This window comes from Monodelphis domestica, chromosome 1 (assembly GCF_027887165.1).
Source record: "Monodelphis domestica isolate mMonDom1 chromosome 1, mMonDom1.pri, whole genome shotgun sequence".
Lineage (NCBI taxonomy): Eukaryota > Metazoa > Chordata > Mammalia > Didelphimorphia > Didelphidae > Monodelphis > Monodelphis domestica.
In genome coordinates this window covers 274455433-274483263 of record NC_077227.1, presented here as the reverse complement: position 1 = coordinate 274483263, position 27831 = coordinate 274455433, and the positions used below count along the sequence as shown (strand labels likewise).

At 35.2% G+C, this 27831-nt stretch overlaps 1 protein-coding gene across 8 annotated transcripts in view; it reads right to left on the bottom strand.

Annotated features, from left to right (window-relative positions):
- Window positions 1–27831, bottom strand: part of SYNE2 (spectrin repeat containing nuclear envelope protein 2) — a 416774-nt gene that overhangs the window by 81507 nt on the left and 307436 nt on the right. For all 8 annotated transcript variants that reach the window (XM_056810866.1, XM_056810871.1, XM_056810867.1 and 5 more), the window contains 10 exons: window positions 27431–27627; window positions 22788–22920; window positions 21926–22108; window positions 21350–21496; window positions 19293–19469; window positions 16552–16707; window positions 12238–12390; window positions 3157–3327; window positions 2298–2428; window positions 416–620 (listed from right to left, as the gene is read on the bottom strand). In XM_056810866.1, the coding sequence (XP_056666844.1) occupies window positions 416–620; window positions 2298–2428; window positions 3157–3327; window positions 12238–12390; window positions 16552–16707; window positions 19293–19469; window positions 21350–21496; window positions 21926–22108; window positions 22788–22920; window positions 27431–27627 (1653 nt within the window). The remainder of the gene's footprint in view (window positions 1–415; window positions 621–2297; window positions 2429–3156; window positions 3328–12237; window positions 12391–16551; window positions 16708–19292; window positions 19470–21349; window positions 21497–21925; window positions 22109–22787; window positions 22921–27430; window positions 27628–27831) is intronic.

Below are 27831 nucleotides of genomic sequence, written 5' to 3'. Positions count from 1 at the left end.
GGGGGCAGCTGGGTAGCTCAGTGAATTGAGAGCTAAGCCTAGAGATGGGAAGTCTTAGGTTCAAAACTGGCCTCAGACACTTCCCAGCTGTATGACCCTGAGCAAGTCACTTAATCCCCACTGTCTAGCCCTTACCACTTTTCTGCTTTGGAACCAATACTAAGTATTGATTCAAAGACAGAAGGTAAAGATTTAAAAAAACAAAACAAAACAACCACATATCTTTTTAGTCCAAAGTTTTACAATATAGTTAGGATAACAAGGATACTTTAAAATTACCCAGTTTGACCTCTTCAAATAAAGAAATGGAGATCTCTGCAGATATTATTAAATGTTAAGTCAATGGAAGAGAATAAATTATAGGGTTCTTCTGCTCATGATCAAGCAAGAGGAAGGGAAGGGACTTTGTACTTGCCTCTGCATCCTTCAGTGCCTGGATTAAGATCTCAGTCAGGTTGTCTCCAGACATATTGATGGTTAAAATGTGTTTCAACTTCTCTTCAAGTTGATCCAGCTTTGCTGTTGCTTCAGTATGAGCAACAGTGTAAGACTCCCAAAGTTGTAGCATACTTTGGGCTGACTGTAACTGTTCTGCAACTTCATGATTCACTTGAGTCCACCTGTCAACAAACAGATACATGACAAGTCCTTTAACATTTCATTTTCCATAATCCAGATTCTCCAACTGAAAGTGGAAAATAGAATAAATGTTATTTCAATAATGGTATAACTGAATGCCAAATGTAACTGAGGATTCTTTAATTAGTCCCAATTCCTGAATTATTAATTTAGAAGATAAACCTATATGTCCCCAAAAGATAAATGAGAAGGCTAACCAGTATCTTTTGAAAATGTCTTTAGGAAACCTTTTTGATAAGAGTCTGATATTCAAGATAACTGATTCAAAAACAAAAGTCATTCCCCCAAAGATAAATGGTCAAAGGATACACATAGGCAGTTCTTAAAGGAAGAAATCCAAGCCTATCTAATGACCATATCAAAAAATGCTCCAAATCACTGAGAAATTCAGATTCAAATTTCTCTGAGGTTTTAATTCACACCCATCAGATTTGCAAGGATGAGGAAAAAGGAAAGAGATAAATGTTGGAGAGACTCTGGGAAGACCAGCACACTAAGGTACTATTGGTAGAGAAATGAATTGGTCCAATCATTCTTTGAAACTATGCCTAAGAAGTCACTAAATGTGCAAACATTTTGGCCTAGGGATAACCTTAGTAGGTCTATATCCCAGGAAGAGATCGAAGACCATGTATGAATTATTGAAGCAATTCTTTTAGTTAAAGTAAAAAATTGGAAAATAAGAGTTGAGGGCTGTGGCATAACCTCTTCAAATGGGGAAAGGCTGAGCAACTTATGATGTATAAACATAATAGAAGAGTATTGTGTTAAAAAATTGATGAAAAATAAATTCTTCTTTTTGAGAAACTGAGCTGATGCAGAGTGAAGTGAACACAGCTCAGAGAAAAATTTATACAACAACAACAACATGGTAAAGCAGCTTTGAAAGAATTAAGAATTGTTTTCAATTCAATGACCAACCATAATTCCTGAGGACCAGTGATGAAGTAGGCTACCCACCTCCTGATAGAGGTAATGTACTTAAGGTAAAGAATGAGAAATACATTTTGGGATGAGGTCAAGGTGGGAATTTATTTTGCTTGACTATGAATAGTCATTACAAATATTTTTTTTTAATTGAGATTTGGTAGTTGGTAAGAAGAGTAGAATTAGTCATAAGATTGCCTTGGGGGGAAAAGAGAAAGAAAAGGCCATTTAGAGAAATTCACAGAAGAGAACAGAAGAAAATTCCAGAGGAAACACAAAGAGGGCAGATTTAAAAGTAATATGTTGAATTTAATAAAGGAAAAAATAAACCATGCATAAAATAGAGATTTGTGCTTTCATATATAAGCAATCCTTTGTTCTATTTTTGCATATGGAAATGTTCTTTGTATTAGGTCTCAGATTTTAAAATAATTAAAATAAAAATAAAATTTCTCTGTTTGCTTTCCTCATTCTGGATTGATTAGAGCAATATCTATTTTACTTGAAATTACTAGAAGATAGACTATATCTTCGATAACATTACATTTTATTTTGGGGGAAAGTTTCTTGAGAACAAAAGAGATCAGAAGATTGAAAATCAGTCATTTTAGAAAATGTCTGATTAAGTGTGATAGCCATAAAATGGCCATAAGGCATTGCTGTATTGTCCACATGACCTCATGTATGAGCTAGTAAATTAGAGACACACATTGTAGTTATCTGAAATGTACCTTGTACGTGCTTCTTGATACTTCTGTTTAATTATCTCAGTAACTGAAGGACAATAGTCTTTGAGTTTATTAATTGCATCCTGGAGTTCGCTCCAATTTCCTTCACTGCTTTCTGCTTCATCTTGAAGAAACTAAGAAAATGTATCATAAATAGGAATTTAAACATATTTTGATCTACTAGTCTAAAGAGCAATTTGCCCATATAATTGGCTTCAAACACTAGTAAAAAAAATTTAAAGACTAAAATTAGTAAACAATTAGGAAAACCTAGTTATGAATATTGCTTGAAACATCCCACTCTAACTTTTTGACTGTTACTCATTGTAAGGAAATTTCCCTTTATAATTGATTTATTTTGTGAAATGCCAAGGCAAAGAACTTCTGGCATATAGACTATCTCCACTTATAATGATCCATTATTTATTTATCAATACTACCTAGAACATAGATTGATTAACTTGACTCTGAACACAAGTTAGCACATATCAGAGGAAGATCAAGATTCAGGTCTTTTTGACTCTGATTTTCAACCACTATTTTATGTACTATTAGTCTCAGGCCTCTAGATAATGTGTCATAACTAACATCCCATCCATTCAAGCCATAGTCCCTACTATTTCTCTTTTCTACTCATGTTCTAGATATAGTAATCAAATCAATACTATCCCTTCCATGTTGGAATAAGTTTAAATAACTGTGTAAATTTTTAAATGCTAACATCAATAACTTGATTAAACTACTCATACTGATAATTAATTAAATGTTTACAGGAAGTTATTTATACAAAAGGGATTATATCTAAGATTTGTTTTTTTTCCTTTCCTGAATTTTGTTTCTCTAACTTGTTGTACATATTTACCTGAAGGTTCTTCACCTGACACCTCAAAGCTTCCAGAGAATATACATCAGGCTTGCTGTGTTCCACACAGTACCAGAATCGTATTGTCATCATATTCACTTCCTCAAAGAGTTTATCATAACCTTTTTCCTGATGTAACACTGATTGCATGGAGGTTTTGAGTTGGTTGACCTATGGGAAAGGAAGAAACAGGTTGATTTAGAAGGAGATTCACATTCTCTCATTACATTTTTTCCCCAGGCTTATACTCTTAAAGTTGCAGCAACTTTGGGACTTATCCTTGTATAAAGTGCTTATGTGGATAATATGACAGGATAAGTACTAAGAGGGAATAAGACACTGGCACTGGGATATCCAAATACAGTCCCTGGGGTGTTGTGGTCAGATTAAACATAAGGAGATGAAATTGGGATGACCAATTATTATAGTAGGCAGCTATGTGGTGTGATGCTAAGGTGGAATGAGAAAGATTTGAGCTCAAATGCAGCCTCAGATATTAGCTATGTGATCCTGGGCAAGTTACTTAATCATGTTTGTCTCAGTTTCTTCATCTGTAAAATGAACTGAAGAAGGAAACAACAAACCACTCCAGTATATTTACTAAGAAAACCCCCAAAGGAGTCACAGAGAGTCAAACTCAACTGAAAACAAGTAAACAACAATTATGATAACAATTAAATTGTTCATAGTTATATACTACTTTAGAGTTGCAAAGTATGGCAAGTACAAAAAATTATCTAAAATATCTTCTAGCATCATATTACTACAATGCCTCATCATGGTGACACTGAATTCTTGAAAGTTGGGGTATATACCACCAAACTAGAAAACTTCTTGAGTATGGGTTGGGAAATAGATTATTATTTAAAGACTAGTCTAACTACTAGACATTATTAAAAGGCTAGCCACCAGCAACACAAAACAATCTACTGAAGCCTAGAATGGTTTTGATCAATATTTAGAGAAGCACTGGCAAGCCTTTTAGAATTACATGTCTAAACTGCATCTTCAAGCTGCCAGTGAGCCCCCCACATTATCCCAGAGAGCTGAGGGAGGAATTGCTTGCACTGGTCTGCTGAACAGAAGGGCAGGGCATGCAAAAAAATGTTCTCAGGCATGGTGGAGAGGGGGAATGGAGCAGCCTCCTCTGGCATGCTGGGAACACATGCCATATCTTTGCCAACATAGTTTTAGAGGGATAACCACAACAATGAATTACAAATCTTTGTGAGGTAATCTGGGCAGCTAGGTGGATCAAATCCTGCTTTGGACCCTTCCTGTGTGACTCTGTTTAGGCAATAACAATAACAACAATAATCAATTCAGTCTTTGAAATCCCATCCAGGGTTTAAGTGGTCTCAATTGGTAACTTAGTGAATGCAAATTTACCTTAGCCCATCTTGTATACCTATTTTTGAAAAAATGTTTATTGGGATGAATCACTATGAAGGCAGAGCTAAGATGGAGGAGTAGAAGCAGGGAGAGTTTAAACCACCATGGGAATATTCTCCAACCAACCTTAAAATAATGTTTCAAAATTAACACTGGAGTGAAAGAGCCAATAAGGAGGTAGAGTGAATTTTCATGCAGAGAACAATTTTGAAAGGTAGGTAGAAAGGGTCTGATTCACTGGGGTGAGAGGAGAGCACCACCACAAGGAGGCTACATCAAGGGTGACAGCCAAAAGGAGCCCACATCTACTCTTCCAGGTTCTGAATATGGAACTAAGCCAATGTCAAACTCTGAGACCTTGCCTAAGCAGTGCAACACCCCCCCACCCCCCATAAAGTCCCAAGCTTGAGCCCAAACCTGCAGTACACTCTGAAAGTTTGTGTGGCATACCTGGTCTGTGTAAGCCCAAAGCAAGGCCCTGAGCCCCAGTGCAAGACAGTCTGAAGAAGGTGTTAGCCTATGTAAGCCCAAACCCAGCTATCCCTTATCAAAACTCAAGGCAAAGTTGCAAGCCCCAGAGCAAGGAAGTCTAAAGTGTGCCTGATCTGATTAGGCTCCAGGTGAAACCAAAAACCTCTGCCTAAGCCTGAGGGTAGTCTTTGAGTCCTAGGATAGGATAGTTCATAGTGCTCTGAGCTCTTTGAGCCATTAGCAGTTCTAAGGGGTAACTGGATCAGCAGTGGGAGGTGGTTTTCAGAGCTCCTAGCCCAAAGGCCATCGTACCACCTTGGAAGAACTAAAGCTTCCAGAAACACAGAAATACAGCTAAGGAGAGCATTAAGGAAGAACTGAAATTTGAGAGTGTCCTCTCTATCCTGAGAACAGAGCCTACCTTTAAGATAAAAGTGAAAGTCAAGAAAAAGACTGGAAAAATGAGTAAACATCAAAAAAATACCTAACCATAGAAAATTTTCATGGAGTCAAAAAAAGAGCAAGGCACAGACACAGAAGGGGATAGTGAAAGCAAAGCAAACACACATAAATCTTCAAAGAAAAATATGAACTGGTTATAGGTTCTGAAAGAGCTCAAAAAGGATTTTAAAATTCAGTTAAGAGAGGCAGAGGAAAAATGGGGAAGAGAAATGAAAGTAATTCAAAAAGAAAATAACAGCAGAATTGACCAAATTAAAAAAAAAGAGGTTCAAAAAAGGGAAGGGAAGGGAAGAAATCATTGCTTAAAAATTAGAACAGGCAACTAGAAGCTAATGATTTCATGAGACATGAAGAAATAACAAAACAAAATCAGAAGGAAAAAGAGACAAAAATTTGAAATATCTCATTGAAAAAAAAACAGACCTAGTTGAAATAATGAATAACTTTAGTAAAGTTGCAAGATACAAAGTAAATTCACAAAAATCATCAGAATTTCTATATATTACCAACAAAGTTCAGGAGCAAAATATAGAATGAGAAAATACATTTATTTATTTATTATTTTTTAATTTTAATTTAATTTATTTTTTGGTTACAATAGACACTTTATTTCCCTCCCTTCCCTCCACCCACCTTTTCTGCAGCCGACACACAATTTCATTGGGTATTACTTGTGTCCTTGATCAGAACCTATTTCCACGCTGTTTGCATTTGGATGCTCATTTAGAGTCTATATCCCCAACCATATCCCTTAGACCCATGTATTCAAGCAGTTGTTTTTCTTTGGTGTTTTTACTCCCATAGTGTTTCCTCTGAATGTGGATAGTGGTTTTCCTCATAAATTCCTCCAAGTTGTTCAGGATCACTGCATTGCCACTAATGGAGAAGTCCATTACATTTGACTTTACCACAGCGTGTCCGTCACTGTGTATAATGTCTTCCTGGTTCTGCTCCTCTCACTCTGCATCAATTCCTGGAGGTTGTTACAGTCCCCATGAAATTCCTCCACTTTATTATTCCTTTGAGCACAATAGTATTCCATCACCAACAGATACCACAATTTGTTCAGCCATTCCCTAATTGAAGGGCATCCCTTCATTTTCCAATTTTTTGGAACCACAAAGAGCGCAGCAATGAATATTTTATTTTTGTACATGCCTTTTCTTATTATCTCTTTGGGGTACAAACCCAGCAGTGCTATGGCTGGGTCAAAGGGCAGACAGTCTTTTAGCGCCCTTTGGGCATAGTTCCAAATTGCCCTGCAGAATGGTTGGATCAATTCACAACTTCACCAGCAAGGCATTAATGTCTTTTTATCAGTTGATGCCCAATAGATTTGGCTCCATCCTCTTACTTTCACCCTATGTGTATCTACCTTCCTCATGTGTGTTTCTTGTAGACAGCATATGGTAGGGTTTTGGATTCTAATCCACTCTGCTATTTTATGGGTGAGTTTATTTATGGGTGAGTTCATTCCATTCACATTCAGAGTTATGATTACCAGCTGTGTATTTCCCAGCATTCTGATTTCTACTCCTAGTCCTGCCTTTTCTTCTTTCACTATTTCCTTCTACACCAATGTTTGTTTTTAATCAGTCCCCCTAGTTCCCACCCTTATTTTACTTCCCTTTCTACCCTCTCCCTTCTTATTCCCCCCCTTATTTTCTTTGCAGTTTTTTAAAAACTATCCCCCCCACCCTCTTCCTCCCTTATACTGCTTCCTTCCCCACCAGTCCATTTATTACCCTTTTACTCCCCTATGAGGTGGGAATCTATTCTCTGCCCCAATGGATTGGATTGTTCTTCCCTCTTTGGGTCAATTTCAATGCACGTAAGAGTTGAGTATTTCCTTTCTCCGACCTCTTTACCTTTCCAGTGTATTGATTTTTTCCCCTCCCACCATGAGCTTCTTTGTGACATTCTTTTAGTATTAACCTCTTTTTTTAGGTCTAGGTGTATATATATATATATATATATATACACACATGTATATGTATTTATGCATATATATGTATACATATATACCCATTTATGTCTTGTTATTTCATCCTAAACAGTTTGTCACTGTTCCCTCTAAGTATAATTCTTCTAGCTGCCCAGGTGATAATAACAGTTTTTAAGAGTTACCAATGATCTCTTTTCTTATAGGGATACATATCATTTTAACTTATTGAGTCTCTTTAAAAAATGTTGTTGTTTTTTTCTTTTTCCCCTCTTTTTATATTACCTTTTGATGATTCTCTTGAGTTCTGTGTTTGGACATCAAATTTTCTGTTCAGGTCTGGTCTTTTCTTTATGAATTCTTGGAATTCTTCTATTTTGTTGAATGACCATACTTTCCCCTGAAAGAATATAGTCAGTTTTGTTGGGTAGTTGATTCTTGGTTGTAGACCTAGTTCCTTTGCTTTCTGAAATATCATATTCCATGCCTTTTGGTCCTTCAGTTTGGATGCAGCCAGATCCTGTGTTATCCTCACGGTGGTTCCATGGTATCTTAAAGACTTCTTCTTGGCAGCTTGTAATATCTTTTCCATGGTCTGATGGTTCTTGAATTTGGCTATAACATTCCTTGGTGTTGTCAATTGGAGATTAAGTACAGGAGGTGATCTGTGGATCCTTTCAATCTCCACTTTTCCCTCTTGTTCTAGAATATCGGGACAATTTTCTTGAATGATTTCCTGTAGTATTATGTCCAGGCTTTTTCTTTTGTCATGGTCTTCTGGTAGACCAATGATTCTTAAATTGTCTCTCCTCAAATGATTTTTAAAATCTTCTGTTTTGTGAATGAGATGCTTCATATTTTCCTCAATTTTTTCATTCTTTTGATTTTGTTTTATAGTGTCCTGTTGCCTTGTGAGCTCACTTAATTCTAGTTGTATTATGCTTTTTAAGGACTGGATTTCATCCCTGGCTTTTTGTTCATCCTTCTCCTTCAGGTCTGATTTTTCTTTGGAGGTCATCTTTCATCCTCTTTTCCTCATCTCCTTTGCCTCATCTTTCTTCTGCTTTGCCTCATTTTCAAGCTGGTTGATTTTGGCTTTCAAGATACTATTTTCTGTTTCCAGATGACTTATTTAGTTTTTAAGTTCTTTTCCCAATTGTCTTCAGCCTCTCTTAATTGTGTTTTGATTTGCATTTTGAATTATTCCAAAGCCTGTATCCAATTTGCTGGGATTGCTGATTTATTGTTTGCTGATCCCTCCTCCTCTGTTCTGTTTGCTCTTTGTTCGTTCCCTGTATAGAAGCTGTCTATTGTAATTTCTTTCTTCTTTTTCTGTTTTGCTCATATTTACCCCCCTTCTTTAGTCCCCTTTTTTGTCTGTGCTCTCGCTCCTCTCATTTTTTTGTTTTTGGTGTTTTCTATCAGTTTCCCCTCTTGGAGCTTTGACAGAAGATCTCTTGGTGCGGTCTGTGGGGGAGGGGTATTGGAGTTTGAGATTCCCTGACCTCTGAAGACTTTTGATGGGATTAAGTTCAGCTAGGTTGGTCTGGATTGGCCGTGAGGCCAAAACCTCCTGGAAGGCTGGAGCAATATGGAGAGTCTCAGCTGCTCTGACCAGGCTGTCTGCTTTTTGGTCCCTCTCCAGCTCCTTCCCCACCACCTGTGTTCGATGCTCTGGGCCCAGAACAGCCCTGCCCATAAGGTACACCCTCCATACAAGCGCCTTTGCCTGCCCAGAGGTTCCTGCTGCCACTAGAGGCTTAGCACTCTATGTAGGGGGGAAGAGGTCCTGGGACCTTCTTTTTGCCTTTCCCTTGAACCTGAGTGTTCTCAAATTCCTGCTTTTGGTGGTGGTGGTGGGGTGTATCTTTTGGATTGAGTCCAGTAGGAGGGTTCCTTGGCCCTGTCTTGTTGTTAGGTTTGATTTTCAGTACCCTTGGAGCATTCAGTTTGTGATTGGTAAGGAAGGGTTTTCAGAGGTCTGAACTTTTGCTACTTCTATGCCACCATCTTGACTGAGAAATTACATTTACAGTAACTCTAGACTATATAAAATACTTGGGAATTTAGTTGCCATGACAAAGCAAGAAATGATCTGAACACAATTACAAAACACTTCTCACACAAATAAAATAATATCTGCACAATTGGAAAAATATTAATTGTTCATGGGTAGGCTGAGTTAATATGATAAAAATGACAATTATACCTAAATTAATTAATTTATTTAATAACATACCAAGCAAGCTACCAAATAATTATTTTAAAGAACTAGAAAGGATAATAACAAAATTCATCTGGAAGAACAAAAGGTCAAGAATATTAAGGGAACTAATGAAAAAAAATGGAAGGAAGGTGACCTAGCAGTACCAGATCTTAAACCACTATAAAGCCCTAGTCACCACAACAATTTGGTACTGGCTATGAAATAGAATGGTAGAGCAATGGAATAGATTAAATAGAGAATATACAGGGTAAATAGCCTTAGTAATCTAGTGTTTGATAAACACAAAGATTCCAGCTTTTGGAGTAAGAACTCACTGTTTTTAAAAAATTGCTGGGAAAATTGGAAAACAGTATTGCAGAAATTAGTTATAGATCACTACTTCACACCCTATTCTAAGACATGGTCAAAATGGATATATGATTTAGATATAAAGAATGATACCATAACTAAATTAGGGGAACACAGAATAGTTTACCTGGCAGATTTTTGGAGAACAGAAGAATTTATGACCAAACTAGAGACAGAGAACATTAGAAGATATAAAATTAATCGTTTTGATTATGTTACATTAAAAAGCTTTTGTACAAAGAAAAGTAATGTAACCAAGATTAAAACAAACTAGGGAAAATTTTTAAAACAAATTCTTCTAATAAAGATCCAATTTCTTAAATTTAAAGAGAACTTAGTCAAATTTATGAGAATGCATGCCATTCCCCAAATATCAAATGGTCATAGAATATGAACAAGCAATTTTCAGATAAAGAAATCAAAGTCATCAATAATCATATGAAAAATGTTCTAAATCACTCTTAATTAGGGAAATGCAAATAAAAACAAAGCTCAGGTACCACCTCATACCTATCACAATGGCCAATATGACAGTTAAGGAAAGTTATAATATTGGGGGTGTGTGTGGCAAAATTGGGACAGAAATGTATTATTGGTAGATTTGTGAAATGATCTAATCATTTTAGAGGGCATTTTGGAACTATGCCTAAGCTATAAATTAATGCATATCCTTTGATCCTGTAATATCACAATTGTGTTTGTATTTCAATGAGATAATAAAAGAGAGGAAAGAATTTATTTGTACAAAAATATTTATAGCAGCACTTTTTGTAGTAGGAAAAATTGGTAATTGAGGGGATCAGTTGGGGAAAGGCTGAACAAATTGTGGTAAAATTTGGAGACAGAATACTATTGTACTATAAGAAATGGTAAGTGAGATGATTTTAGAAAGAGCCAAAAAGATTTGCAGGAGCTGATGCTGAGTGAAATAAGCAGAACTTGGAGAACACTGTACACAGTGCAATATACATTGTATACAGCAATATTGTACTATGATCAACTGTGAAAACTTGACTGTTCTCAGCATTGCAATAATCTGGGGTAATCTTGAAAGACTTGTGAACACAGAATAGTATTCACTTCCAAAGAACTTTTGGAGTCAGACACAGATCAAAGCATACTAATCTTTCACATCAGTGTAATTATGATTTTAATTTGGGATTTTGGCTCTAAATGTGTTTTCACGCATTCACTCTTTTAAATTATTTGAAGAACTTACATATAATGAGCTATTATACAGAGTCTGATATTGCAAATGTAACAACCAATTGGGATCAAATTGAATAATTAAAAACATTAGAAATGTGTGTACTACAGGGCATTCCAAAAGTTGAAGTATAATTATTATTACTTTTGTATCAAAATGAAAATCAATATTTTGGAATGTGGCTACTGATAGTATTACAATTTTTAGATTAAATCATATAGCCTTATAGTCAGGATCTTGAAAACAAAATTTAAAATGAGGCTCTAAATAATTCCAGAAAAGTGGCTTACTCAATTTCTTCCCAAAGTTAAATGAAAAGAATGTTTTAAGTTCAAATGTGAATGTTACATTTACAATAATATGCATCAACATCCCTAGGTTTCAGATTCCTTTTCCATAAAATAAAAGGGTTGGACTAGATGGCTTCGGAGATAATTTCCAACTCTGGATCTATGATCCTACAGCCATATCCAAATTCTGTCACGTTATGGGAAAGAACAGGGTTGGATGGTTCAGAACTTATTTTGTTATAGTTAAGATGGATAGAAAGAAGTGGGATTTTCTAGTAGAGGAGAAAGCAAGTATTATCATGCCATTAAAAATATTCTTTGAGACTAGTGTTAATACATTTGTTTGTGGAATCACTGAAGAATGCTTCTTTTTGATGTAGACAGATGGTGTAAGACACCCACTCTGATGAAGAAGCCCCAAATTCTCTTCCACAAAAGCCACTGAGAGTTTGGCATATGTCTTCAGTGATGAAACTAATGATTTATGATTAGCCAGAAGATGCAGCCAGAAGTAAAATTTAAACAGGGATACGATTAGGGGCAGCATATATGTTAGGCTTCTTGAAACAAACATTGTACTTAATAATTGACTTTTGCTCCTAAAACACAACTGAGAGGCCTTTAGCAACATGTCCTTCAGCTACTGAAAAGTATATGGCATGGAATGATTCTCCATTAGTGGATGGAAGAATGGGAAGAAAGGATACATGGAAGAAGAGACATTTCAAATATATTCTACTACCTGATTGACAATGTTGTTCCTCATTTGATATAAATCATTGATTCCAGAAATGGTGTCCTGTAACACTGGCATTGGGCCACTTTCCAAAGCCATATAATTTTGTTTTAGATCATCTAGTGCTCTGGATTTAGTTGTAAGGTGATTTTCTAGGTCCTAGAAAAGGAAAAAAAAATATATATATATATAGTACTTAGCTGCATAGCATTCCAAAGTGTTATTAAAGGTACAAAGGACAGAGGAATCCTCTTTGCAAGTCTATTCCAGAGAGCTTAGTGAACCTCTGGTATATATTCCATTATTAAGAAATTTGTGAGTTTTACACAAAAATATAGTTTATAATACAGCATAAATCAAATTATGCACAAAGTTTAACTGAACCTCTTTGCCCCTAGATTTCAGAATAGATTCAAACCAATTACTCTAGATTGTTTATGTCTATTGTTTATATCTATTATTAGTAAAAGATTATTTTAATGGAATAATGATCATAAATAGCATTATGTAGTGCTTTAAGATTTGTAAAGAGCTTTAGAAATATTAATTTCATTTTATCCTCATGACAACCTTGGTGGGTAGATGCTATCACTATCACCATTTTACAAATGAAGAAACTGAGGCATACTGAGGTTAAATGACTTGCCCAGGGACAGTGACTGAGCCAGAATTGGATTCAGAACTTCTAGTCTTCAGTCTGGAACAACACTCTGTCCAGTGAGTTATCCAATTGCCTCATATTCCCTAGGCAATAAAATGAGGTCTCTTTGTACCTTTTCACAGTCATTTGTTTACACACAGGTTTCCTAACATAACTTATTCTCGAATATTAAATTAAAGAGAGGTAGAATTTTTCAACCTGGGAAAGAGCAAGTAGTCTTTGAAAGCAGGTATGTCAACATCACTAGCAGGTTGCAAAACTATATAGAAAAAGGGTAAGTTGTTCATTTGCTCAGCAACAACAACTGAGGTTTTGTTTTTATAGCTTAATTTATTGGCACCTCAAGCATCTAAATCACTTTTCTGAACATTTGATTAAAGAAGCCAGTTGCTGCTACCTATGCTAATGGCACACAGGTTCTTCAGACACTTATCCTTAATTTAATCCTTTAAACCACTCTTTTCCATCTTGAAATATGTGTTTATCATTTTAAGTTTAACCATATTTCCTATCATCATCTTGGAATTTCAAACAACTTGCCTTTTTCTATATATTACAGGATAAAAGCTTGGAGTACTTTTAGTAAAAACAATTCTTGACTTTCCTTCTGCTTTGAAATGATAAAAACTAGTTGCTTCCCTCCCCCAAAGACCCAGCTGTTTAGAAATCTTTGAAACACTTATTTACTAACAAGTTGGCATGTTTTCCCCATACTTCAGGGAAACTGTTAAGAGGAGAGCTACTCAATGAAGATGAACTGTTATTAGCAGAAAACAGCAGGGAATAAACAACACAAGAAGAGCTGAAGAAGTGACATAAGGCTTCGATTCTGTCACCATGGTAATAAAAGAAAACGAACATTTTAAAGAGGAAAAATAAAGGTAAAAACTGATCTTAAGGAATTGTGAAAACCAGTTTCCATAATAACATGTTGTTAGTATTGCTTTTTGAGAATGTTATAGTTATTAAAGTGAAATATCATTGTAGTTTTCAAAATTTACTCTCTTTCCTTTGAAAATCTATTTATTTCTCCTTTGTGTGTCTTCATTCTCTTCAAGTCTGATTTTCTATATAAGAGGTTTTAGTTTGTGTAATGCAAAGGAGTGTTTTATGTATATAAAGTCTCTCGGGTATGCTATGCCACCTATATTTATTTTTCTAAGAAAAATCATGCTGTACCTCTTCAAATGGGACAGCTAGGTGGCACAATGGATAGAATAGCTAATTGAGTCATGAAGATACTTACTAGCTGTGTGACCCTAGGCAAGTCACTTAACCCTGTTTGTCTCAGTTTCCTCATCTGTAAAATGAGCTAGAGAAGGAAATGGCAAACCACTTCAATATCTTTGCTAAGAAAACTCCAAAAGGAATCACAAAGAGTCAGGAATGGCTGAACAACAACAACAATTCAAATAAGTTTCCCTCATCTAAATTAAAAAAAAAAAACAGCATATATACATTGTATATAATAACATGCATGAAAACAACACTAAAATGGTGTTTAACTCAAATGAATTGCAGTGACCATGCTTAGTTTCAAAGAAAAGTGGTAGAAACAATTTTCTTTCCTTTTGTTAGAGATGTTGGGAATTATGGCTGTGGAATACTGAACATTCTATCAGATATGGCTGCTTTGTCACTTGGATTTTGATAAAATTTTTCTTTGTTAGAAGGAAGAATTTAATAGAGAAAAGGATATTTTGAGAAACGGTCCTGATGTTTTGTAAAAGGGCATAATAAAAGCTATTAATCCAGAAAAAGGGAAAAGTCTGTGATACTTTTAAACTACCAAATTTCTCTGCAGCTGTCATGATGAATGACAGGGTATCTCAAAATTCTTAGTATTGTTTATGGTCTACAGACCCTGTACAACAGGTATATAATAGATTATAATTTAAAGCTATAAGTGATACTTTAGGGAGACAGAGACTTAAAGAGAACATTCTCCATGCCATCTCTTCCAGTTTTCCCTTATTTCATGCTTGGCCATTGTGTAATCATCTAGGATTTTCCCTAAATCTGAAATTATCATCAGTGATCTAAGTCTTTGCAAATTTTAGTTTGTTCAACTCTCTAGGGGAAGAGGGAGTATAATAAATTCATTTGGTCTGAAAATATCTAGCTGGAATAATTAGTGAGATTGGTGAATGTCCATGTTCATATCTTTGGCTATTGCTGCAAAAGAGAAAGGTAAAATTGCCTTTGTGGGAAAGAAAGACAACATAACAACGGACTTGTCACATAACTAGCTAATAATGCAAAAATTATTCACTATGAATAGAAGTTAGTGTTCTTAATAGAATTTCCATTTTACTAACAAGTAATTATCATTAAGAGCTCAAAAATTTTGCCCATCATTATTCACAGTATTATCATAATTTGAAGATTGCCAATAGTAGATGTAATGCATAAGAAAGGAATACATCAAAATCCCTCAGGACTGAAGCTGTTGGAATTCTGTTCTAAATGTGATAGGAACTCAGTAGAAAACATCTCTTTTTCATCACAATAAACACCAGTTGGAAGAAAATTCTCTCTTTCTCTGGTGAGACTCAGAAAGAGAAAGACCTGAAAAATAATTTTACAGTAATTTTGTAATTATAAGATAAGCCAAATGAGAAATAAGTACAAATAATTGGTGGTTGACTATACTTACCTCTACAAATTTTTTGCTTAAATAAAGCTCAAATATCCTCAAAAGCTTCCAGTGACAAAAAAACTAAAAAAACATTCTCCCCCAAATTCATCAAATGAAGAAATGCTAATATGGATATAAAATAAACTCCCCCTCATACACACATATAATTACCTAACTATTTAGGCAACTGAATGTAGGGAAAAGAAAAGAAGATTTAGAGTTAAAAAACTTGAGTTTGAATCCTATCTTCAACAGGGCAGTAAATATCTAAAACCTTGTGTAAGTAACTTAAGTGCTCTGATCTCCGTCTTCCTTTGCAAATATGGAGAATAAAACTTGTGGAGTCCATCTCTAGTACTGTGTAAGGCTCAAATGAGACATTTTATATAAAATTCTTTGAGAGTCTAAAGGCACCATAGAAATGCTAGCTATTTTATACATACCAAATATAATATTTATTCCTATGTACATAATAATGTACATATGAATGTTTTTATTCTCCAATTCCCTTCCTGCCCTCAAATGCTGTTTTCACTGTAATAACTATATATATGTGGGTGTGTATACATATACACACATAATTTAATTTTCTTATGTAGTATACATTATACACACAGATGAAAGTAGAGACACGATTATCTACATTTGAACTTCCCCTACCTCTAAAAATGAATAGACCCTACAAAACTAAAAACAGATTTGTGAAATACTTAAATCAAGGAGGCGCTAAACAAGGGCAGCTAGATGTGCAAGGGATAGTGATGAGCCTGGAGTCAGGAAGACTTTATTTTTGTGAGTTCAAATCCAGTCCCAGATACTTACTAGCTGTGTGACCCTGGGCAAGTTACTCACTCAACCCTATTTGCCTCAGTTTCCTCATCTGTAAAATAAGCTGGGGAAGGGAATGGCAAACCACTGTAGTATCTTTGCAATGAAAACCCCCAATAGGATCTCAAAGAGTTGGACAAGGCTGAAATAAGTGAACAACAAAAAAAATGTTATAAACGCTAGATTCTTTTACCTGACAGTCCAGCAGAGTCCTCCTCACTGATATCACACTTCCAGGTTTTTGTAGTGCTTTCAGTCTCTCTCCTTGGGCTTCCATCCAACTCCTCAAAGTCTGTATTTTGTTTTCACTCTCAGTGATAGACTCTAGGAGTTGTTCTAAATGTTGAATCTGCAAAATATAGATCTTCAATCAAATGTACTAAACATGAATGAATTACATCATTACATGAGTTTTTAGAGCACTTTTTTCTGTTACATTTCTAATACTTTACCTTAAATCTATGATTTCTTAACAATTCTTGAAAAAAATTAATAAAAAGGAAAACATATCGAGTCTCATTAAAGACTAACATTTAAAATAAAAATTAAACTGTTGACTAGTTAGATTGGCAATTATTATTGAAGCTATATAATAACTTAAAAACACAGTTTTTACTCTTTTTTAAAAGTAATTGTTCAAAATGAGAAAATATGGAGAGGTTCTTATCTGGATAGGTTCCAAGGGAGCACTTATACTGACAAAATCAAACATCCTCTAAGGGAATATTTTTATTTAAGCCTCTACCTGCTGTCTTAGAAGAATGGTAGGAGATAAGCAATCAGGGTTAAGTGACTTGCCCAGGCCAGGGTCACACAGATAGGATATGTCTAAGGCCAGATTTGAACCCATGTGCTCCCAACTCTAGGCCTGGTGCTCTATCTGCCTAGCTAATCCTCAAGGGGCAATTTATTTTTTACTATCTTTCTAGTTCATGCAAAACTTTATAAATTTCTTCCTCTAGAATCTTCCTACTATGGGTATGGTATTATCAACCTCTCCAGATCACCAGAATGATACTTCATTAACAAATTATATACCTCTGGGCAGGGGAGAGGAGAGGGCAATTATGCTCACATTGTGGAGGTTTACATAAAATTATATTTACTCTCACAGGAAATGGCAGTAACCATAAATCATCCATATAGAACATTTCATTATCTTGAATTTATTTTTCCTGTTGTTTTTTTAACCTAATTAGATTTTTTTTCTTGTTCTTTACTGGAGATAGGGATAGGGACTGGACCTGTAATTTTATTTATATAAGAACACTCCAATTTAAAAAAAATTTTTTGGCATTTTCTCTGCACTTAAGTCTTGCCTTTAAAGCCCTTAAAGGATAAGTGACTTGCTCAGAGTCACAAAGTCAGTATTGTTAGAGGCTAGGATTGAACCTGGATCTTACTAAGCCAGTTCTCTATCCAGTATTCAATGCTGTCTTCACTCACTCTCTCATCCTTTAATAACAAGACTCAAAAAACAAACACCAAAAATTTCCTAGGATATTAGGCATGTCCTGGGAAGGTCACTTAACCATGCTGGAACTCAGTTTCCCCATCTGCAAAATGAAGGAATTGATATAAAAGTCCAAGAGATCTCTTCTAACTTTAAGTACAAATTCCTATGTATACTACTCTGGGAAAACTGAAGGATTTTACTTCAGAGAGTAAACATAATCATAATTTAGCTACTTGAATATGTTTTTAAAGAACTGGATAACTATAAGTATATTTAGCTACATATATTAGAGTGCATACTTCAAAGAACAATTGAGATTGGAACACCTATATTTGTAAACTTAAATAAATAAAATCTAAAAATTCTAGATTCTTTTTATTTGATTGTCCAGTAAAGTCTTCTGAACTGATATCATAGATCCAGGTTTTTGTAATATTTTCAGTCAATGTCTACCACGGTATCCCCAAAGACAGTACAGTTTTAAATTTTAATAGTTTAAAATTCCATTAATCACTAGATTCTAATATGTCTTGCCTTTGTATAATATAAAATACATGTATATAACATATATATATACACACACATTTTCTATATAGGTATATATATGCATATATATGCACTTTGTGTGTGTGTCTCTCTCAAAAGTTAAAACAGTACAACTTTGAGGATATCCTGTTATATAAAGAAAGACATATTACTGTCTGATACTATATATATATACAATATGCTACATATATTGTATTTAGATGTCACATTTTGATATATTTAGTGTATATATTATATCTGGAAGTACATATATTTATTTATATTAGAGATCTAGATGTATACTGAAAATGAAGCCCACGTGCTCTATTGATATTTTCTCGGTGTCAAGAAAATGTGAGGGAAGCCCCCAATCTTCCTCATTGGATGGACCTTTTGTGATGACTTAACGAGAGAAGCAAATATCCATCATCATACCTTGGAGGATGTGAACAAGAGTTACAGAAGATGGGCAGGCATGGATGGGTTACACAATGTCATAGATGAGGATGTCATCTGCATTCTTGGAGGAAACTCCAGAATCAACAAGATCTGAGATCTATTTGAAGATTGTATATACTCAACCTATATATTTCAACTTATTCATGCCTGCTTGCTCTCTGTGATTCTTATCTATTTTCTCCCCAAAATTTACCACGAGGGGTTCACCCATTGTGCTCGAGGTCTCCATTTTATATAAATAAAAATATACACATATATGAAAACATGCATGCATACACATTTATGTATATATATGCACATATGTATGGAGTTAGAAATCAATGCAGTTTTAAACGATTAATGGTACTAAAACTCAGTAGCACCCTAAGATTTTTGGAACATCATATCATATATATATATATATATATATATGTAGGTACATATATAATACTTTAAAAGTTCCAACACAAAAGCACAAACTAAAACCAGGAAAACAGGAAAAAAAAGGAGCAGACCTTTCTGTTTAGTGTCCCATGTAACTTGTGCCACTGACGATTCATCTCTCCAAGGCGTTCTGCAAATTCAGTTCTTTCATAACGTTTACTTTCTACATCGCTGGTGCTTAGCTGTAGAAGTGACTGGTTGACAAAATCAACTATCCACTGCTTATAATTCATTTCCATCCTGGATTCCTGAAAAAAGAAAACATGAACAGAACAAGTAACCTAAGTGTGTTAGAGGGACTGGTCGACAGGGACACTTAAATGAATTTGAATGAAGGTCATTAAGATGGATTTGCAATTCAGTGTCCTCAAGGGGGCATAAAGAAGTTTTTAATGAAGTACTCTCTAACCAGAAGCCCAATTTGGCATTCTGTCCTGGGACTTACAGCTGATTCTGAAGCTTTATTATTTCTTAGGGTCATCATTGCAGTGCTATATATATAACTGAGGCAGATTCAGAAAACCTATTCCTTTCCGCAGCTGCCTGGAAAAATTCTTTGGGCGTGGCCCATTCCCATCTATAGAACTCTTGGAATTTTGATTTACTGGGATCTGAGGAAGGGGTGAGGAATGTAGCCCTTTGGAATTTCTTTTATATAGATGTATGAATGAAAAATCATTTAATAAAGTCTGACCATATGCATTGCACTTGGGATACAAACACATAAGAGAGGCAGTTTTTTCTTCTAGGAGTTTATTGTCTAATGGAGGGAAAAATATATGTAAGGGAATTGTAGTTAGTGAAGGATGTTTTGGGTTAGGAAGTCACTTTAGATTAAACTACCCCCCTCTTGCTTAATGATTGAACATTTAAAGAAAGTCTCATGTTACCTTGTCACTGGCCGATAAATCTTCCCTCCACCCACTAGGGCAGCAAAGGCCTGCTATGTACCAACTCAGGACATAAATGGCTTAGAGAACAGAAACTCAAAAAACCTACAAATCCTAGAAGTTATCTTTGCTTTTTAGAATCCCTAGCTTCTTCAAAGCTCAGCTCAAATGCCACCCTCTACAGGAAACCTATCTTGGTCTTTCCTGGAGATAGTTAGTGCCTTCTAACTAGAAATTATTTTGCATATATTTTTATATTTAAATGTATACATATCATTTCCCTAGAGATATACAATTGGGCATTTTTTAAAAGTTCCTGCTAGCAAATGAACACTATGGGACAATAGAGGGACATTGGGAAGCTAGGTGGCACAGGGGACAGAGTACTAGTTCTAGGAAGATTCATCTTCCTGAGTTCAAATTTGGCCTCAGACATTTATTAGTTGAGTATCATTAACATTGGACAAATTATTTAGCTCTGTTTGCCTCAGTTTCTTATCTGTAAAGTGATTGGAGAAATGGTAAGCTCCTATAGCATCTTTGCCAGGAAAACCCCAATTGGGGTCACAAAGAGTCAGACACAACTAAACAAAATGATACTTTGTGCTATTATTATTTATCAATTGTAGACTTAAAGATCAATCAATAAATTATCATTCCTTTATTAAGTACCTTCTGTGTACTAAGCACATAGTGTGAGGAGAAAGGGATACAGACAGAAATTAAAAAACAAAACAAAATGGTACTGGGGAAACATAAAAAGCAGTAAGAAGACCATCTTCACATCTGGGTGTTCAGTCATTTTTCAGTCATGTCCAACTCTTTGTGACCTCATTTGGGGTTTTCTTGGCAAAGATACTGGAGTGGGTTGCCATTTTCTTCTCCAGCTCATTTTAGAAATCAAGAACTACAGCAAATAGGGTTAAGTGATTTGCCCAAAGTCACACAGCTAGTAAGTGGCTGAGGTCACATTTGAACTCGGATCTTTTTGACTTATTGACAGGCCTAGCACTGTATCCACTGCACTAGCTACGTGCCCTATTTTCAAATGTGGCTCTTGGAGTATATTTATATTTTCTTACATAGGATGAGGGAGAGAATCAGTTACTGTTTTAATATAGCTCATTTTTTTTCTTGTACTAAATTCAGTCCAATTTTGCTGTCACATAGTTTCCATATTTCCCTAAGGATTTTTTCACTTTTGTTCCAAAACTTCTTAGCCCTTCTTATTGTTTTACCTTGTACTTCTGAAGAAGATTTTTCACTTGAGATACAGAACTTTGTGAATCCAAAGTGGCCTCGTCTGCTATCTGCTGTTCTATGCTGTCCATCCAGTTAATCATTTCAGTGATTGCCTGACGGGATGGCAATTTCTCCATTTGAAGCTGCAAGGACAAAATGATTTCCATTTAATTACTTCCAGTTAACAGCATGAATCAGGGCAACACTAAAGATGATATCTGGTTTGTAAAAAGGTCTCACTCCATAATTATGCAGGTTACTCTCACAAACAAACTCAGTACTCAAGCTCAAAAAATAAGCAATGCAAAAAACAATGGAGATGACCTTCTGTATAAAGTATGAGAGTGGCATAAGTAAACTGGGAAATAGAGTAATTAAAGTCCCATTTCTTTTCTAAGAATGATCCCAATGGAGGAGTGTCTGGTAATTAAGACTTGCATTCATTGGTGCTATTAGAGAAAAGTAGAAAACAATAATGCCAATCACTGAATCATAGAATTGACTTTGAAAAAGTTGTAAGCTGAGAATTGAGAGTTTGGGGATGTTTACTGGGTTCTTTGATAGCTATTTACCTGATGGAGTTTTTCTTGGATATCTGGAAGCTGAGTGATCAGTGTTGCCCATTTTTGCTCAAACTGTGCTAAAGAAGATCTTAATGTGGCAGTATCAGCTTCTTTCAAGTGAAGAAGCTGGTTTCCTGTGCTGATCACAGAAGTCTTCAAGGAAGATTTTTCATCCACTTCCTTTGAAAATTCCTGAGGGATGCAAATTTTACAACAATTAATCCCTTAGAACTATGATTAACTTTTACTAAACTTGGCTGATATGGAGACTAATATTGAAAAAGTATTTGTTGCTGGCCTCAAAAAATATTTTTGAAATGAAATTCATTTTCTCAGAGCATTCATATCATTTTGCAAGCTTTACGAAGAACTCATTAAAAAAAGCAACCCTTATATCATCTTATATTCAATACTAAGTATTGATTCCAAGGCAGAAGAGCAGTAAGAGCTTAGCAATTAAGGGTAAGTGGCTTGCCCAGGGTCATAAAATGTCTGAGGCCACATTTGAACCCAGAACCTCCTGTCTTTATTTTCAAATTTAGCTCTCAGAATATTTATTTTTTCTTACATAGGATGAGGGAGTGAATTGATTGCCTTTTTACTGAGTTTTTTTTTTTCTTGGTGAAATTTGGATACTCTCTAGGTATGTGGCCCTCATCAGTGATTTTGTCCACTCAGGGAACTTCCAATGAGGAAAAGCATATAGATCAGCAAATGTAATTCAATTTAGAAAGTTGTCTGAGACACTGAGGGTTGTGCCCAGGGTAACAAAGCCAGGAGACAGAGATGGGACTTTCATCCTCTTGACTCAAGGGTCTGCTCTCTAAACAGCTTTTCAAATAAATACTAAAGATATTCTTGTATAACTTACAAAGAAGTTGTTTATGTTGCTCCTAATTGTATCCAAGTCTTGAGATACATTAAGAGATTGTTCCTTCCAATAATTCAGAGTTTGCTGAGCAGATTCCAACCACCTGGTTAATTCATCTGAGTCCTTGTTATAGCTATAAAAAATACCAAAATGGGTGGGGGACAGAACATAGTCCAGTATCATAACAAATCACAAGTATGATGTCCTCTTATGCTACTATATGCCATTATATTAATTTCTACTATTTAGAGAAGAGATCTTCATAGAATACAGCTTTATTCCCTCACTCTTCCCCTTCATCTGGTGAATTATGGTCACCATCCCAAATATGGCTGGGAATGTGATCCTTTTTTTTTTAAACTCTTATCTTCCATCTTAGAATTAATACTGTGTGTAGATTCCAAGGTAGAAGTACAGTAATGGCTAGGCAATGAGGATTAAATGACTTTTCCAGGTTCACATAGCTAGGAGATGTCTGAGACCATATTTGAATACAGGATCTCCAGTCCCTATGTTTGACTCTCAATCCAGTAACCCACTTAGCTGTCCAGTACACACTCTTGTAACTTGATTACAAGAACTAAGAAAAAAGATGAGGCTAGAAACATTCTTTTTATTTCTTAAATATATGTGATGGAGTATCTGTTGAAAGGCATAGTAATTAGTGATCCTACATTAATAGAAATCCATTTTCCTAACAATGAATATGCAGATATTAAAATTAGAACCAAATGATAAAGTTTTTAGAGGCGTACAGATCTATTATTTCAGTGTGAGGGAAAAACTTCAGTTAGGTAACTGATCTGTAACTGAGCATTCATATGTAATTTAACTGAGAAGATAAAGGATTGGTCTGTATTATAAAAAATACATCTGAGCTGGACATGGTGGAACATATCTGAAATCCTTTCTTCCAGGGAGGCAGAGGCTATGTATGGATGGCTTTAGTTGGGTAGTGGGCACACCACACTGAGTAAGGGAGTAGTGTGGCTGGGAATCAGCTTATTGGGAAGGACCCAGTCAAAGAATCACTTCAGTGACTCCATGATGAAATATGAAATTCTTTAATTGGCATTTAAAGCTCTTCAAAGTTGACCCTTTCCTACTTTTCTAGTCTTAATACAATTTAGTCCTCTCCTCACTCCACATTTTAGCCACAGTCCTATCCATCTCTTATCCCATACCTTTGCATTAATTTGTCCCTAGTCTAAAAGGCTCTCTCTCACCTCAACCTCTTAGAATCCTTTGCTTCCTTTAAGATTTAGCCAAAAGTATGACCTTCTGTTGGAGATTTTCCCCAGACCTTCCAGCTATGAGAGGCTTCCCCTCTAAGGTTACATTCCAGCTGCTCTGTATATACTTTGTATATTTATTTATATGTTCTCTATCTCATTAGAATGTAAATCCCATGATGGTAGGGATAGTTTTGCCTTTCCTTGTATCCCTAGCATTATCAAGGTTCTTAGAATATAGTTAGCACTTAATAAAGGCACAGATTAATTATTCAGAAGGGTTTAATGCATATGTTATTTAAAGCTATTTAAAATCATTTATTATTTTGTTTAGTTTTTTGGATGAGGAAGTTTGTAGACTTATCAACTGGGCTAATTATCTTGGATCAAATTCTACCCAGAATTTAGAAAGTAATAGAGAAGGTCAGTTCCACTAACATGCTATATGAAATTGATTTTACAGGCCATATCCTGGCAGGATATGTGAGGGTTAATATACATACATACATACATATATATATACATATATATATATGTAATAAACATCTTGGTCATTGAATGACTGTGTCCACCTTTATGATCTTTTCAACATCTGGCTAAAAGGCTGATAACAAGCTAGAATAAATGTAGGCAGGAGATGAGCAGAATGGGATAAAATGAACCAATAATCTAGATTATTTTCCTTCTTCCTCTACATATATTAATATATCAATCAGGCAAATGATTTGATTGCCATTTTGCAGGCTAGTTATAATAAGAGGGATGTAGAAATATAGTAATATGTCTATAAAGTTTATATCTAAGGCACATGTTAAGAGAATTTAGGGTGAGAGCCTTTGTAACGGAAATATGTGATTGTTTATAAGATGAGGCAAATAGGAAAGAGAAGAGAGAGTACCTACAATTCTGCTATGAGAAAGCACATATTCTAGTTTCTATTAGATAATGGTTCTACATGTAACAGGTTTTTTTCTTTTAAAGGTTTAAGGTGCAATGAATGCTTGTTGAATGAATATATACAAAAACCTTATACTCTCTTTACCTCCTTTCACTCAGGAATGTATATTTGAGAAGAGTAAAGTGGCCTGATTCTATAAAGAAAATGTTCCACACCATCACGAAGAGGATCAATCTGTCTTATCCTTTCTGAGTGTTTGTGTTTTCAAGGGATGGTTTGGAAAAAGTTTAGAGGGGGGGAGAAATTGTCTCCATAACTGAAGATAAAGGCTACTATACATCTTCATTCTAGTCCTATAAGCTTCAGGATATAGACTGCTGGTTTAAAAGAAATGGAGTAATGGAAGAGCTCAAAAACTAATAAGGATAGAGAGGATAACAGAAGGTAAAATGGATAATTTTGACTCCATAAAATTAAAAAAAAGATTTAATACAAACAAAACCAAATGCAGTTAAAATTAGAAGGTAAAAAGATAACAGAAAAAATTCTTTTTTGCATATTTCTCTGATGAGGGTCTCTTTTCCAAGATATTTAAAGAATTCATTCAAATTTATAAAAATAAAATGATTTCTCAAGTGACAAATGGTCAAAGGATGAAATATTGGTTATAGGTAGCTATGTAAAATGCTCTAACTCAGTAACAGATAAATACAAATAAACACAAGCTATTTGTAACTATGTCCCAAAAGATCTTCACCTTTACATACCCTCTGACCCAGTGATAGCACTATAGGATCTCAAGAGATCAAAGAAAGGAAATAGACCTAAATGTGCAAAAAAACCCCATTTATATCTTTTTGTGGTAGTAAGAGCTGGAAATTAAAGGGGTTGTCATCAATTAAGGAACTGATGAACAAATGTTGTTATATTGTGATAGAACCAGGAGCTTCCAGTTTCCCTTAAACTGGGATGTTTTTCCTAAAAGGTAATAAAGCTACTCCTGGAAAGTGCTTGACTGCCATCCCTTGATACAACTTCCTGGCTACCTAAGGGCACAAAAACCACCACCCTCACGGAGTTGGGGCCCCTCTAGATTAGTGGTCCCCATGAATCACCATATCCTAACCTGCTGACTAGAATAGTTTCCATATGGAGATGAGAGGGGCTGCATCCAGAGAAATTACATTCCACTGAACTTCTTGCATATCTTGCATATGTTGAGGCAAAAATAGCCCCCCCCTTTTTTTTGTTAAATGTTCAATGCCCTATTAGTGCCTCATTTCATTCCAACATCAAACCTGAACTAACAGAATGCTGGCATTAGGTCCACCATTAACATATATGAATTGAATGGAATACCATTGTGCTATAAGACATGATGAAGAGGATGGTTTGAAAGAAACCCAGGGAGATTCATAGGAACTGATACAGAGTGAAATGAGCAGAACCAAGAGAATAATTTGTAGTATAAAGAGAAGAATGTAAAGACAAATGACTTTAAAAGGATTAAAAACTCCTCTGATGACTTCAAAGACCAATCACAATTCCAGAGAATTGATGATAAAACACATTCATTAGAGGTCCTGTCAAGAGAAGTGGCACACTCAGAACACAGATTGAGATTTATTTTTGGACACAGCTGATTTAGAATTTTTTTTTAGAATTTTTAGAATTTTTTATATTATTTATTTTCCAATGGAGGAAATAGGAAATGAGAGAGAGAAAACAAGTTTTTGTCAGTTGAAAAAACTAAAATCAAAGTAAAAAAAAAAACAAGAAATGGGGCAAAGTTTGAAGTATCAAGGGAAAGACCCTAGTTAACCAAGAAAAGATAAATACTACAGACAAGAACCTTGAATTAAAGTAAACCATTTCCCTCAGGGGACTCCCCTGGGCTTATTCCTTGAGGAAGCCTCAAGAAAACCATATATCTAGTGACCAAGAGGATTTCATAGAAAACAATTAAACAGCCTATCCAGAAAGCTCATAAGGCCTGATTGTAAGGTTCTGCTCTCATTCTGAGCCAAAGGTAAAGGTGGCTAGAGACTTTGCAAATGGGACCCACACTTACCAACTTTATCTCAACAGAGATTAAGAGTAAAATGATAGTCTTCAAAGGTAATATTTCAAAACATATACATACAGTATAACAAAGTACTCTTGATGTCTAGAAAATAACAATCTCCTAGATCCTGGCTTACCCCAATGACTCATTGCTATGAGTAGTACATGATAGCTTTATTTTTTTTTTGTCCTTTCATAATGTTTCTTTGTTGATTAGATTCCTCATTCCAATGACACTGGAGCATTTTCTTAAATTAAAGTGACTAACGCCTCCATACAAGTGATAAAAAAAATGATAATGAACTTTTGAGAATGACATGACAGCTTTATGATACCAAAGAAAATTTGAAAAAAATATAGGACAGAGAAAAATTTGAGAGTAGTAGAATTTCTGGGACACCTTCATCCCAGATAGCTTTTAAAACCAATGAATCTTTACAAAAGCATACCTGACCAGATGTTTGAGAAGGGTTTGAAGTCTGTGTAGCTCATGGTCAACTTTTTTGTTTAAAGCCAACCATTGTTCTTCTAGTTTTGAAATCTGGCTATCCAGCTCAGGACAATTCACAGCAGTGGTGAGGTGTTTGCCTTCATTTGTAGTTTGGTAAAGTTTGGTGTGTTTTTCATCTATATTCCTTTTGATTTGCTAAGAAAAGTAAGGTTACAGGATCAATAAGTCAATTGATGATCATTTATTGAGCAGCTACTGAATTATCAGCATTCTATGGGATTCAGAAAAAGGATAAAGCCTCTTCCTTTTGCTCAAAGAGTTAAGAACAATAGATTACAAACAGCAGGCAAAGCAAGATGTGGGAGAAGATAGGCAAGGAGAGAAAAAGGATAATTCATT